Below are 16,238 nucleotides of genomic sequence, written 5' to 3' on the forward strand. Positions count from 1 at the left end.
ACCTACAGTTCTTAGGGAAGCTCTGTGACAGAGCACATGTTTTGAATGCAGAAGGTCCTACATTCAGTCACTGGCATCTCCATTTAAAAAGATCTCAAGAAATAGAGCTGGGAAAGGCTCCTGCCTAAGAAGAAATGCTGGGAAAAGGCTGTCACTCAAAAGTAGATTCCACTGGGACTGACTTAGTATAAGGAAGTTTCATGAATTCATAGCTCCAGCGATTGTAACTTGATGAGTGTTCAGCTGAAGCCTGGGGGATGGGAGTCTCCCGAGGTATTTTACTGGGCAAGTGTGAAAGGGGGCCCTAGGCGTGTACCAAGGTATGTGTGTATAGCTCCTCTATACAAGGGGGTGTGGCCCAAGATATCCCCCTCACATAGAAGAGCCCTGTGCACATGCACTGGTAGCATCTAGGAGCCCTTTCTCCTGCTCACCAAAGGCACAGCCAGTGGGAGGCATGGCCAGCAGGTGTGAGGGGTGTTTGCCTGAACACCTCTAGAAGGCCAATCTATTTCAAATTGAGTATGGCATAATTTCTAATTCTTCTAAGATCCATCTGAGAGTCATGTTAGGACTTACTGCAGCAATGGACTGCTTCCCTCTGGAGGGAAAAGAGAGACATTTGCCTCAGACAGCCTGCAATACTGGGCTATTGGACATGAGGAAAAGCATGAAAACATGCAAGCAGTACTAAGAGTTGGAAACTAAAGGGGGTCCGGCTGGCAATTCCAACTATAAGTGGGAAAATGTCTTCATTCTGTGCCGTTTCCAAGCCTCAAAGCCAGATTTCACACAAATAGGTGCCTCTGACACATCCGTGCATCCCTTTCCTTTTCCCTGTTGTACACTGCCAAGATTTCCAAGTTCTGAAAACACACACAACTAGCAACACCCATTCCTCAGAATCTTCACAATTCTTGCAGAACACTGACACAAATCCCCTTGACGTTTGTATGTATGTATTTGTTATATTTATGTCCCACCTTTCCTCCAAGGAGCCCGAGGCAGCTACAAGATCCTCCTCCTCTCCATTTTATCATCACAACAACCCTTTGAGACAGATTAGGCTGAGAGTCAGAGACTGGCCCAAAGTCACTCAGTGAGCTTCATAGCCGACAGGGGACTAGAACCCAGATCTCCCAGGTCCCAGTCCAACACTCTAACCACTACACCACACTGGCTCCTTGTGGAAAGATGCTAAACACTTGGGCCAGCATTGCCATGTATGTCAAGTTTCTGCAGTGCTAGCTAAATGTTATACTTGGTGACCTTGTGCTCCCTCACTAACCGGAGGCAGCACGTACAGGCAATTTTCAGACTTCCAGTTGTTTTGGCCTGCAACTCATATCATTCCTCACTATTGGCTATGCTGGCTTTGGCTGATGGGAGCTGTAGGTCAAAACACCTGGGGGGCCTCAAGTTGCCTACCCCTGACATACAGTTACATACCAGGTTTTGACACTGGGCCTTCTAAACCAAATGAATTTTTGTTTGTTTACCATGCTGACAGCATTTACCTGGATAATAAAATCCTGTGCTTTCTGACCTTGCAATGACCTTTTTGCCTTTGAGAGCATCAAACATCTTTCCTTTGTGCTGCTGCTTCTTTGCCTGTAATTTTGATGGAAATTTCTGTGTTACATAGATATACAGATTTAGATTTAGACCAGGGCAGGGGGGTGGGGGGGCTGGAGGGTTTCTTCCCATTGCTGGGATATCTATCATGAGTGGACAATATCAACAGAAAACAAAGAACATACAGTGGGCAATGTGCATGAAACCAAGAGCATTATCCAACTGGACACTAGTGCTAACATAAATTACATCGCGCTAGTGTAAAGGACCTCTAGCACAAAGCCAATAGCATTGGCAGACATGACAGGATTCTCCAGAAAACCTCTTCTGCCAGCTGATACTATTGGTGCTGCACTAGAGGTCCCTAATGCTAGCACAACATAATTTACATTAGCAGTAGTGTCCAACTGGTTACTACTCCTTTTATTTACAACTCAAGTGTTAGGTGTTATGTAGCAACCGCTATTTTCAGCTCTCAGAATGAATTATTAGTCAGCTATGAGTCTCAAGCCCAGTGGTGGAGTGCACGCTTTTCATACAGGAGATACCTGGTTCAGGGTACAGTCCTATGGTTACTTACATGGGAGTAAGCCCCACTGAACTTAATGGGACTTATTTCTGAGCAGACATACACAGGATGCACTGTCTACTCAAGCATTTGAAATATCAAAGATCCCTGGTAACAAAGCTGGGGAAGAACAGTGTCAGAGGAATCAGAGAATGGGATCAGACAATTTGCTTAGATCATCCTTCCCTTACCTGGGATCCTCCAGATATGTTGGACTACAACTCCCATCACCCCCAGTCAGATCAGGTAATATGCTTAGATGGACCAACTGAATGGTCTGACCCAGTATAAAGCAGATACCTATGTCTGCACATTCTGAAACACAGTTTCAGTTTTCTTTTGTAGAAATAAAAATGGTTGAAATAGCATTTTGGTTGAACAACAAAAAGGTTTTGCCTTCATCATGCATTGCTGGGCCATGGAAAGAAAGAGTCACTCCAGAAAACAGAATGGGATGGAGAACAGAATATATGACCAGGGATGGGGAGAGGGTGGAATCTTGCATACCTGTGCTAAAAGGTATGCAAAACTGGAGAGGTAGTTAAAAGCTGCATCTGCCTTGAAGTATGGGAAACAGTTCTCATGAGAAAAACTATGAGTGAGCAAGTGAATCTAGCTTAAACTAGAATCTAATATTTGCAGAGAAACAGAAAATCTTCTAGATCCCATTTTAGATCCCATTACTTGGGATATCCATTTACTTGAATGGGACGACAACCCATGCAACCTCTTCATCAGGGCCGTTTACTCATCACTATGATAATATATGCAAAGTGCACCAAACACTTGAAAATGTGCTATATAAATGCTAAATATTCATTGACCTTTATGTTCTAACTCCTAGGCTTTTTCAATTATGATAATATGTCATTTTCTAGATAACAAAATTGAACTGATAACTGGTAACAGACTAATTATTCTAAAATAGGAACTCTACTTTTCACTGCATCTTGTTCATAGCAAAAATCTGTAATTACCCTACACATTTCTGCCTTCTAGAAGACATCACGATCATCATTCGTGTGTGTGAATGCCTGACAGATTTTTAAACAAATATGTTCACATCCATCAGCACACTCAAATGCAATAATGTAATTCTATCTACAGGTTCAATCACGCAATCCTTGAACATTAACATAGGTTACTAAGTTCACTTAGCTGTAGGTTTAAAGAGAAAGTTTATCACTAAAGATGCCCATAAAGAATTACTATTTCTTTAAATTGTAATAAGATCATCAGTGCTTTTTTAAAAAATGACTTTTTAAAAAGTTTTAAGTCCAAGAAAGCAGTAGTACATACATGTTTGCTACTATACAAGGGAAAATACCAGCTTCTGCCAATCATCTTTTTAAACAACTCTTTTTTAACATAACATACATCAGGGGGAAGAAAAGTTAGGTGTACATTCATCTAGGAGTGCAAAATCACAAGCAAAAAAACCCTAGCAATCATTTGAACATTTTATTTCTACGCTGAGCTCAATGCAATTTTGAATGCCACCTGCATTTCTGCCACTTACTGTTAAACCTTTACAGTTGCAGATTAGCAATTACTCAAGATGAGGCTCTGATTAGGCTGCTAAAGCAGGTTGTCTCAGGATAAGTGATTGCACAGTTTTAATCACATCATGGCGTGCAGCATATGTTGCTATGTCAGGACAGCAGGAGGAAAAAATATCCAGAATGAGCCAGTGAAACATGGAAATATTTCTGCTACTGCATAAATGAAATCTAAACTGATGTGGGAGGAAGGTGATTATTATGAGCTAGCTTATTCACTTCATACATCCAAATAAGAAACATATATTAAAGACCTGAGGGGGTGTATCAAGCGCCCCAGATATTATGTTAAATTATTAATTATTTTATTTAGATTACATACATATCCTCTAGATACGAAAGTTGAAGAAATGTAGAATTGGAAGGACCCCAGGGCAATCAATTCTGATCTCATGTCTCTGGGACAAGATCCCCACCATCTAAAACATCATACCTAGATATTTGTTATGTTGAGGATGAGAGAAAGGAGTTGCCTGTGCAGCTCTGACCCACCTTGCAGAAGAATGGTAACGAATGATACGCTCCTGAGAGGATCAAGGACAGAGAGGCTGTGAAGTATGCAAGATACTGATGCACTGATCTGACCTTACAGTGAGGAGGCATCTTATGCAATAAATGCTTTGTGACATACCGGTAGCTGTGCTGAGGGATCAGAATCCAAAAGGGAAGCCTACAGGAAATCACTAAAGTAGACCGCAAAGGTGACACTGGATGATCTCCATATGTTGTCTAATGTTCACGATGGCAAATGAAATCAGACTAGCATCCCTCTAGGTCAGGGATAGGCAACCTGATGCCCTCCAGATGTGTTGGACTACAATTTCCATCTGCATGGCCAATGGCCGGGGTTATGTGAGGCCATCATCTGGAGGCCACCAGGTTGCTTTCCCCTGCCCTAGGTCTTTTCATCCTATACCCTATAAATCCTATATCCTTTTAGCTTGAAGGGCAGGGTTTTGCCCAAAGTTACTTTCAACGAATTCTAACAGCCAAGCTCTTAGGTCCTATTCACACGTTACATTATGCTGTATGTGTGCTGACCATTTCTATGTAATGCGATTAAAACTGCAATCCTATGCACACTTGCGTAGGAATTCCAAAAAAGCAAAGCTAGCCATGTTGACCATGAGAAAAATTCCAAAAACAATGTTGCTGTAATACCTTTATTATTATTTTATTACTTTTATACACTGCCCAACAACTGAGGCTCTCTGGGCTCTCTCACAACAATTAAAACCAAAATTAGGCCAACCAAAATATAGCAACATAGGAAGCTGCCTTATACTGGCTCAGACTATTGGTCCATCTAGACCAGTATCCTCTGCAGTGACTGGCAGTGACTCTCCATGATTTCAGGCACAAAATTTTCCAGCCCTACCTGGAGATGCCAGGGATCAAACCTGGAACCTTCTGCATTCAAAGCAGGGGCCCTACCACAAAGCCACAAGAAGGAATTCCAGTGAACTATGTGACAGGATAGGGCACATTTTTAAAGCCCTCCCCATTTGAATGTAAGCAACTCTTTGTTTAACCAGCAGCAAAAAGAAGAGCTTTTCATTCTTATTTTTTACGATCTAAATAAATGCACAATTGGACATCTCCCAGACGTCTGGCCTTTCCTCCATATATAAACTCCTATATTATGCTTACCAAAACTCTCTTTTTTAAAAAGATTTATTAGCATTTTAATAACCCTCCTCTCAATAATGTCTTTGTTTCTCTGACTGGATGGATTATTTAGCATAATCCTGCTAGGCAGAAGTTTTCATTTATCAACTGCTCATTTCAATTACAGATTACATCAGTCAATCAAAGCACAGCGCACAGCTTCCTCTCCAAGTAAAAGGGGCCTATTTCCTTCAACTGAATGATATTTAAAGCCAAACTAACTAACAGCGCAATCTTATGCATGTCTAATCAGAGGTAAGTTCCACTGCATTCAGTGATCTTACTCCCAGGTAAGTGTGTACAGGATTGCACTCCAATGTGTTACGTTTTCCTTGCACCCTAAGTATACTCGGGTTTAGGGAAATATACATCCATGTTAAGTTAAAGGCCAACGTTTTCATAGTATCAAAAGTTACTGGCATGAACATTTGCCTACACCCGTCACAAAGCATCCTTAGGCATACATTCCCAAAGAAAATTTTTCTTCACGATAAAGAAACATTACACCATTTTTTTTGCAGAGAACAAGCCTTGCTACCAGTACAAGACAGACCACCTTTGAGTTCTTTGTTTTAGCAACTAGCCTGACAATTATGAGCCGTGTTTCCTTTTCATCTTTAATGCTGCACTGTTTTTACACATATAGCACTTCATATCAAACAGATCTATTGCCAACCTTAAAAAAATCACTCAGTATTTCAATATACATGGGGATATCTGAAAAGTAGTATTTGATACCATTGCTAATGTATAGTGTACTCTACTGTTGTTTGTTTCTGTTTCCTAGATTGTATTACTTTCTTGTGTTATGTTGATTTTATATATGCCACCTTGTGGCTCATAAAGAGGCAGATAATGAAGATGCTTCGGCTGTTGGGCGGCATAGTAATGTAATAAATAAATAACCTCTAGCAGTCCCCTACCTCTTTAGTGGGACTGATCCGAAGTGGGCAGATTCTTTGGGGTTCTTCTTTGGAAGCTACTTGAAGTTCAGTGGCCTGATGTAGATAAGTTAATCCTGTCAGAATCTCATCTTCTAACAATATCACATCATCATGTGCGACGGGCCAACCTGCACTTTCTAAGGCCTGTAGCAAAGATTCCTTATGGTCCACGTACGACACTGGCTGGTCCACTTCAAACCTAAACACAAATGTTACACTTGACTTCTGAGCCTATGTACCTAGTCCTAAGCACTGTGGATGCCATGTTCAACCAACAGGAAAAACTACAATAGTAGAGCATTTCTATGTTTTTGCCACGTTGGGCTCTGCAGAATAGCAAGGAGCAGCCTCCCTAAATAATGTTGTGGCAGAGACCTGTGCTTCATGTTGAGACAGGGGTAGGTTTATCGCCTTTTTTTCTGGATGATGCTCTGTAACTTTAACAGCTGCTTTGACACGAATGCGCTCCTTAGCTTACAAGTTGGTAACAAGGAAAGTTGTACACATTGAATTTCAGCTGTTAACAGCACAGATTTTTTTTTTTAAAAAATGATGCCAAACTTCATAGCATCTTTAAGAAAGATTAGACAAATTCATGGAGGCTCTTAAGCCCACAATAGGTAAATGGAACCTCCATTTTCAGAGTCAGAATACCTCTGAATAGCAGCTGCTGGAAACAAACAGCAGGGGAGGGCCCTTGTGAACTGCCAGCAGCAGAAGGCCAGCCACTGCTTGAATGCTGGACTAGATAGACCAGCAGGGCAGGTCTTATCCTTACTTTGATTGTACTGTGCTACTATCAAGAGGGCCAGAATGGACAAATTACCCCATAAAAGGGATATCTCAAGGAATAAACTTGGGAAAGAGTTCTGATGCATTCTCAAGCAATTCATAGGAAAGGTGTAGGAACCCAAGCTAATCTAATACGTATGTAGGGGAAAAAATCCTTAAGAAGTTAAAACATGACCTATTGAGGCAAACCCATCTATATTCTTTTAGTGGACGTCTATCCTATTCACCATCCCACTTCCAGTTACGGGAGAAAAACAATTATTTGGGTGAAATGCATTATCTAGTAACACCTGATGCCAAAGATAAGCAGACATGAAAACTGGAGGCTCCAAGCAAGTTGCTCAGAGCCTTCCAAGGAAGAGCAGGAATGCCTGCTTCTTTTTACTATGGAGTTTTCTTTTGTGCAAACATGCTTAGGATTGTACTCATTGTCTTTATGGTGCCACAGGACTTTACCATTAGTGTTCCTACAGACTAATGCAGCTACTCTTCAGCTATTCCTTGTAAGGCTCCAGGGGTCTTGAATGGGAGATTCTAATAGCAAGACCCAGGCATCTTACTCTCTACCTTTCCCAACCTGGTGCCCTCCAGATGTTTTGGACTACAACTCCCAAGATTCCTAACCTTTGGCCATGCTGGCTGGGGCTGATGGGAGTTGAGATTCAAAATATCTGGAGGGCACCAGGTTGGGGAAGGCTGCCCCACCCCATGATGGCAGCTTGCTGAAGGAAAGAGTGGAAGGCCTATTCCTTATGCCTTGCAACAACAACACCGCAGATGGCCAGAAAGACATACTGCAGCTACCAGCTCAGCAGGGATCACATGACACAAGGGTTCTATCCAGTCCTACAGGCCTGTTGACTCTGGCAGGCTCCTCAATCTGAGAAGCCCACTTTGTAAGCACAGACTGGGAAGCTCCTAAAGTTTCCCCTTCCCAGTAGAATTAATGCTATTTAGGCACAAACTTTGCATACACTACCAACTAGCCATATTATGGAGACCAGGTTCATTGATTTTGGACCCAGAAGGGGTATGGCATTTTCACCATCCTGGAGATGCAATGTCATGTGATACCTCAGAGGTGTGAAAACAGTCATCATTAATTGGAGCACCACAGACAGAGCTTCCTCCTCATTATTACAAACCCCATATGGATCTGGGAGCCACAAGCGATACACAAAAGGCAGTGAATACAATGCTTTACTCAAGATGTATTTCCAAAGGGGCCTGGCATCAGCGGTTCCCCTTCCATCAGTACTTTTGAAAAATCAAAATCCTGAGCTGGAAAGAAAGACGGCAGCATCTTACTTCTCTTTTTCCTCCTGTGGTAATGCTCTCCAAATCATTTGATCAAGGCGCCTATAAATGAAAACACAAGAATTTTTCAGAGTTCCATCAGTGTGCTCGACGACACTGAATAAAATGGAACATGCTATTCGAAAAGTTAACTGCAGCAATCTGTATTCTGAACACAACTGGGAAACTGTCCTCATTTACCAACTATGAAATTCAAAATTATCCTCCGAAAACAAAGGTGACTCATTTTTCAGAGTAACAATGTGATAGCTGCGGGGTCATTGGAAAATGTGAGGAAATCCCCAGTGCAGCCTGCAAGAATTTTGCAGGAGTTGTTCCATCCAGTACAAAGTGATCTATGTAAACCATAATATTGGATTAAACATCAGCCAGAGTCAATGCTGTTTTACACATAACACACAGCGGCTTGGTCCAAAGATCTCCTATGTGAGCCAAAGGTGCTTCTACTCAAGTGTGAAGGGGTCACTGACTCCCCAGCCACAGTTGCATCGCACAAAATTTGGGAGGATCTGCTAGAGAATCGACTTTTCAGAGGGCTGAAACTAGAGGTGGGGAAAATCAGCACAAACAGAAGTCTTCCACCTGCACAGGAGGGTCTTCCAATCCCCAGCCAGGATGTATAACAACTTCCAGGAAATTCTAGACCACCTTCCCCAACCTGGTGCTCTCCAGATGGGTTGGACTACAACTCCCATCAACCACAGTCAGCATGCAGTTGTAAGTGTAGCCCAGGGATGGGGAACATGTGGTTTTCCAGATGCTGAACTGCAGCTCCCATCATCCCTCACCTTTGGCCATGCTGGCTGGGGATGCTGGGAGTTGGCAGTCCAACAACATCTGGAGGGCCACACGTTCCCCACCCCTGGTGTACTCCTACACATGTGGAAGCTCCAGGTTGGAGAAGGCTAGACTAGACACTTGAAAAGCAATGCTAAGGTTTTATCCACTGAAGGGCCCTCCAGAGGTTGTTGGACTGCGATTCCCACCAGCCCCAGCCAGCAGAGTCAATGGTAATAGAGGACCAAAGCTGCAGTCCAACAACCTCTGGAGGGCCACGTTTTCCCCATCCCTACTCTAAGATGTGCAGCAATTCCTTTCATACCTCTTGGTTCACTTCATACATTTTTGTCTACAAAGTCTCACACCACAATAAATAAATACGTTGATCTGCAATACTGGGCACCCTTACTAAAGAGCTTTTGTCTGCGTGAACATTAGGTGCGCATGGTTAGCCTTTATGGTACCAAGACTCGTTTTTGTGTTCCAAAAGACTAATAATGCAGCTACACTTCTGGAACTCCTTGTAAGGCTCCAGGGGTCAGAACTGGGGGGATTCTAGTAGCAGGACCCAGGAACCTTACTCTCTACCCCAACCTAGCAGCTTGCTAAAGAAATGAGGGGCAGGCCTATTCTTGATGCCCTGCAGCTGCACCACCACTGCACATGGCCAAAAGGAGGTACTGCAGCTACCAATTCAACAGGGATCAGATGACACAAGGGGCCAAAAAGGTTGCACCTGGTCCTACAGACCAGCTGGTTCTGGGCTGGTTCCTCTCTCTGAGCAGCTCATCATGTAAACACAGATTGAGCAGCGCTTGTGCTCCCTTGCCCAATTGTCCCCAGTCCACCTGCCCCGACCCTCATATTTTTGTACCATCACATGGGGCCGAAACCAACATGGTGCAAGCAGATTTTCGCTCACATGCCAAGACTTTCTCTTCCTCTCCTCCCCCCATGCCCCCCCATCTGCTCCAGAGGCTCTACCAACCCTCCGGAGCAGATTTGGGGGGCATAATGGGGAGCTGCAGGGGGAAGAGGAATCGCCCTCCCTTCCCGATTCCACTGATGATCTGCCAGTGGGATGAACTAAATGGATTCCATCCACAGTCCAACAACTGAGGAACGTACATGTGATGAAAGCAAAGGTGAATACCTGAGTATGCAAGAGTTCTCTACAGTTTTGCCTTTAAAATAGTACAGTATGTGTATGAACATTATACGTCCTAATTAGTTTATTCATAATCAGCATTATGAGGTTGGATTCAGATTTAGTCACACTTAAGAGTATACCCACTGAAATCAATGGGGCCTAAGTTAGTCATGACTTGATTTTGCTGGGTCTACTCTGACTAAATCTGAATCCAACCCCATAATAATTACTGATATGAGGAAGCGCTATAAACAGTTTATGCCTTTTATTCATAAATGCCCATGCTGCCACAGGGAAGCATGGCCACAATCCAGAATATGTAATCCAGAACTAATACCCCTTTGATTATCGGTGGGACTTGAGTGCTTCGCTCCTTTTGATTTCAACAGATTTTAGTTGCAACTGACTTCACTTGACTGAGCCTGTAGACTGTCTATATAAACTGGATTTTTGATATCAGATTCATATTGATCCAGATCCCATCCAGCTGTTAGGGAGGGAGGGAGGGAGGGAAGGAAGGCAGGCAGGCAGGCAGGCTTATTGTCAAAGCTATTAACCATAGCAATGTCTATAATACAATAAACTAAAATCCAGACAAATCATGTCACAAAATACAGGACATTTCACAGGATGGATATATGAAGCTGCCTTATACAGACTTAGACCATTGGCTTTTCTATCAAAGTAATGTCCACTCAGGTTGGCAGTAGCTCACTGGGGTCTCCAGGAGAGGTCTTTCCCATTACCTACCACCTGACCATTTCACTGGAGATAACAGGGTTTGAATTATGAGTTTCTGCATGCAGAGAATGTGCTGTTCCACTGAGCTATGGGCTTTTCCTTTGATTTCATTATTCTGACACCAAACTAGTCTTCTCCTAATAGAGCCCAATAGAGTATTCCAGCAGCTGCTGTAGCAAACAGAACCACCTTGTAGGTAAATCAACAAGTTCCTGCCATTCAACAAGAGTTCCGGTACAGGACGCAGAGAACCACATGCTGCAGAATGGAATCTTCTGGGTGGTCTATTCCTATGAAGCAGCTCTGGGTTAGGTGCCAGATCTCTCAGGTTCAGTAAGGCTTACCCTGGCCTGATGGAATTTGGCAGCAGCACTGGACTAGCTCCATCTCTCTTTGAACCACCAATGCGTCCCTCTAGCATGCTCTTCTACAGCATGCCAGAGGGATTTGTGCATTCTAGAGTAAAACAAAGCACTTCAGGATAATTTTTGTGTCACATGGTCTCAGAGCCCTTAATTTATTCATAGGCATAAAATCTGAGGATGCTGCGATATTAATTTTTGACAGGCACATCTTGTCCGTTAACCACCTGTTCGTTTTCATATGCCTGCAGTTATTCCACATTATAATTCTTTGCAACTATAGGATCTCTTCTTTTGGCGGGTGTGCATGTTTTCATTCACTGCCTGGAAGAAACATACTTTCCTTCTAAAAGGCATGAAATTATTGTTGTCCCCATGCTTTACTTCATCTAGATTTCATGCCGACCGCATTTAGATTATTAATCTAGGGAGCGGAAGTCAATGTCATGCATCCTTTTTTGTTGTTGTTGTTAAAGCTTCTGTATGCAAAGACAAATTGTGCAATTTAGCAGCTGTCAAATACATTTTTAACTAATCACAATTCAGAAACTTGTGCTGCAACCCTTCCAAATTTAATTCCCGGAAATGTAATGCACCATTCAGGCCATAACAGACAAGTCTGAACAGATGCAGCAGAGAGAAATTTAGAGTTATTGCTTGATCATTTACAAACTACCCCATATTGAAACTTGGCCTCTTGATATATCTGCTTGGTGAGATCTCATGGGGAAAACAGCAACTATTTCAAAAACTGTAATGCTCTTTTGGAGCTGGAGGGCTCAAACTATACAATTGCCACAAAAGAAATACTGAGAAATCTCAGTAGGAGAGATACTGGCTATTTCAGTTAATAAAGAAATCCTTATATTTTTGCCGAATCAGGATTTTGCTGTGGAGTTTTTTAAATAAGCATTTCTCTCTTCAAAAGAGAGTTTAAAAAAATCAAGGAAAAAACACACATTATTTCCAAAACCTTACCATCAGCTAAGTAATAATGCATATAAACCGCTGAACAGATCTTCAGTACTGTGTTTATGTATGTCCTGATCTGGCAAATGCTAATTAATAATCAAAACTCCAGTTTTGTGTGTTTAGATAGCACTCTGATTTTAGCCAAGGTCAGTGATAGCACAAGAGGGAACCAGCAAACAGTGATCTGATATTGACTGGTCCATTCAGTAAAATGGAACCACTCTGGGTGATGCTGGCTGTCCAATAGCAATCACGCTCTCCCTTATCTCCAGCCACTTCCACCCACGTCTTCCTGCCATACTGCTCCCCATGCCTGGTGCAGCCTGCCCTTCTCTATTTATTGGGTCACTTTGCTGTCAAGTTGCTCTCCTAGACCCAGTTCTCCAGCAAAGCCTTTCCAAAACTCACCTGTGAGCTGAAATAGAGGTGAGGTAAAACATGTACCTATGTAAATATCCTATGTGCACACATCTATGCACATATGTGGCATCTCTAAAACTGCCCTATAAGCCCTACACAGGAGTTATTGCCTGAACCTGTGAGGGGAGGAAGGGGCGGTGCATGCTCTCCCTGCCCCCAATATCCTCACGTGCGTCGACCACCCCTAGCCATTTCATATTGAGCAGGAAGGTGTGAATAGGGCTTATAGGTGCACGGACATGACTGCACGTAGAATCTCCCTTTAGAGCTTCCTGCTCAATGCAGGAAGGTCAGGAGCAGAGCTGTCCTCCGTGAGGATGCTGGGGAAAGGGCAAGCATATGCAGTACACCTCCTCCCTCCAATGGTTCGGGCAATAATGCTTCAGAACATGAGTCCAATGTGGATGAAGCACAGTGATTGTGCTGCCTGTGGTGGAGCCCAAATGGTGCCTACCCCACACTTGGGCCAACACTTTTGAAAGGTCTGGCTGCACCAATCAAAGACCAATCCCTGCTTTCGGCTGTTCCACAGACGCCCCGGCTGCCTGAAGCAGGTCACTTTACCTTGCTGCATGGGAGGGCTGGCCCTGTTTTAACATCTACAAGATGGAGCCCACTCTTCCCTTCTCACCACTGCCAGGTTGTAGGCTCAGGTCAGTTTCAGCTGCCCGTAAATCCAGGTGCCAGAAAATCTAAGGCCAGCCACACCTGGTAAACAGTCTCTCATGTGGTTAGAATCACCAATGACTCCAATTAGCTACATGGAGAATTCCTGCTGACCAGACTTGCCTTTCGTATATTTTTATTGCTTCTTGGAGCTTCTTCTTGTAGGCATCGAGATCCACTGCCTGAGGATTAATCAGCGTGACAAATTTCTTATCATTGCTCACATGGGCAAAGGGGAACACCTGCAGTATAATGAACGATCAAGGTGTCAAAACATTGTAATTTTTCAAGAACACACAGCCACGGAATCTAACCAGGCTGAATGAAGAACAAGCAAAGCTTTGAGTGTAAATAACCCACTACTACCACCACCCCACACACATCTGATATTTTATCTGCTTGTTATAAGTATTTATATCCTGCCCTTTAATAAAAAATTCTCAGGGTGGTTTACCTTAAAAATAGTTAAGTTACAAATAATTATAAACCAACAACTAATAAGACAGTAAAACTCAAGCAGCACAAAATAGTAACGAAGCCCCTAAATAGTAACAAGGCCCCTAAAAGACTTCAAACCTTGGGAAAATAAAAAGGTATTTGCCTGGCACCAACAGAATAACAAAGTGGGCAGCAAGTGGGGTTCTCTAGAAAGAGCATTCTATAATCAGTTGGGGCACCACCGAGAAGGCTCTCTTCCTGACAGCCATCAACTTCACATGGTGGGGGCACATGTAGTAGGCCCTCTACTGAAGAGTGTAAGGTACAAGAAACCTACAATGACCATTTCCTATAGTGCCACCAGAAGTATTTTGTGATTCATACAATAACTGTGGGCACACATCTATTCTGCTCTGACACTGCTTATCAAGTCACTTCCACCACCACCACCAGTCCAGTAACATTTGCAGTAATATGAAGATTGATGCCTTCCTTGGGTGGGATGCGGGGGAAGGGAAATCATACCAAAGCAAAATTAAGCGGGAACACATTTACATTTTGCATTTGACTGTAATCTTTGCATAGCCCTTTCAGCATACAAAGTGCCTTGCCATTTCTTAGCCGGTTCTTCGTCACGACAGGGAAAGAATGTCATTTGGCGTAGGGAGGAGTGGGGAACATGTGCAGCCTTCCAGATGTTGTTGGACTGCAACTCCCATCAGCCCTAGCCAACACAGCCAATGGTGAGGGCTGCTGGGAGTTGCAATACCGACAACATAGGGAGGGCCACACGTTCTCCATCCCTGGTGTAGGGAAACTTGCTCACCATCACCCAGTAAGTTTCACAGCAGAGTAAGAGCTTGAACTTGGAGCTCCCATCTCCAAGCCGCTATTTGCTCCCCCCCTTCACTTGAGCTGCCATTTGGCTCCTCCCCTCCCAGAACTCCCTCGCTCAGTAGCCCTTCCGCCTGCTCACAGTAACATATGTATCAGCTTGCATCTGGATGCACTGTTTTCCTCTTCCCTCCCCGTTCCTTTTTTTCCTTTTGTACCATCTCTGTTAGATTCATGCCGGTGTTTTAGACTACAGACCACCTTGAGGGCTTTTGCAGAAAGACAGTATATACATAAATAAATACATAAATAAAAAACATGTACATAAGGAAATCAACCCTGAGTGCTCACTGGAAGGACAGATACTGAAGCTGAAGCTCAAATATTTTGGCCACCAAATGCGAAGAGAAAACTCCCTGGAAAAGACCCTGATGCTGGGAAAGATTGAAGGCAAAAGGAGAAGGGGACGGCAGAGGATGAGATGGCTAGATAGCATCACCGATGCAATGAATATGGACTGAGCACGCTCCGGGAGAGAGCGCAGGACAGGAAGGCCTGGCGTGCTATGGTCCATGGGGTCACGAAGAGTCGGACACGACTGAACGACTGAACAACAACATAAATAAATACATACATACATACATACATACATAAAAAAGATACACATAAATACATAAATAAAACATGTACATAAATAAATACATAAATAAAAACATATACATAAATAAAAAATAAATTGGGCTAACCTCATAGGAGGCATTGACCAGCTTTCATTGTTGAACTATTGTACAGCCTGTGCCATACAACACCAACGGGGTCCTTTGCTGTTATTTCTAAAGCACCTTAGAGACCATATTCAGACCTTAAAAATACAGTGATGCAGCAGAGCCTGGCCTCTTTTCCTGCGGAGTGCAAATTGTGGCATGTGAGTGCCAGCACATGCAACATTAATGGCAGTCACAGTCAATATTTGAACCCTCAGTGGCTGCACACTTCCACCTGCTGGTAAAAAGGGGGAAATGCAATGAGAACTTCCAGCAGCATGGGGAGGTGGGTGACTGCAAAAATGGGAGTGAAACTGCGCATTTGGGGGCACGCAAAATACACAGGCACACCCCTCACCCAGCTAGCCAGTGTGGGCTGCCATTTTTTCACCAGAATGCCCCTTGGAATGACACTATAATTCTGGGGAAAACAAAAAAGACCAGCAAAAAAGACAAATTGGGAGAAGCTCAGCTAAGTTTTGCGCACATACTCTTAACCTCAAAAGTCACTTGGAAATATATTTTATGTACATAAACTGACACTAATCACTATTTCATGGATATTTTTGGCAGCATCAAAAAGCACACGCACACATAACCTCCTGACAAATTTTCAGCAATGCCTACAAAGATTTTCACCTGCTCACTCAACTGACTTTATTTATTTATTTATTTATTTATTTGATTT

General features: G+C 43.1%; 1 protein-coding gene across 1 annotated transcript in view; it reads right to left on the reverse strand.

Moving 5' to 3' along the window:
* VWA3B (von Willebrand factor A domain containing 3B) overlaps positions 1 to 16,238 on the reverse strand; it is an 88,996-nt gene that overhangs the window by 12,770 nt on the left and 59,988 nt on the right. Inside the window, exons 21-24 of the mRNA XM_084844397.1 lie at positions 13,638 to 13,756; positions 8,415 to 8,465; positions 6,294 to 6,513; positions 1,518 to 1,611 (exon numbers count right to left, since the gene is read on the reverse strand). Of these exons, the coding sequence (XP_084700523.1) occupies positions 1,518 to 1,611; positions 6,294 to 6,513; positions 8,415 to 8,465; positions 13,638 to 13,756 (484 nt within the window). The remainder of the gene's footprint in view (positions 1 to 1,517; positions 1,612 to 6,293; positions 6,514 to 8,414; positions 8,466 to 13,637; positions 13,757 to 16,238) is intronic.

This window comes from Heloderma suspectum, chromosome 3 (assembly GCF_057233095.1).
Source record: "Heloderma suspectum isolate Gila_16-S chromosome 3, 16-S_ref, whole genome shotgun sequence".
NCBI lineage: Eukaryota > Metazoa > Chordata > Lepidosauria > Squamata > Helodermatidae > Heloderma > Heloderma suspectum.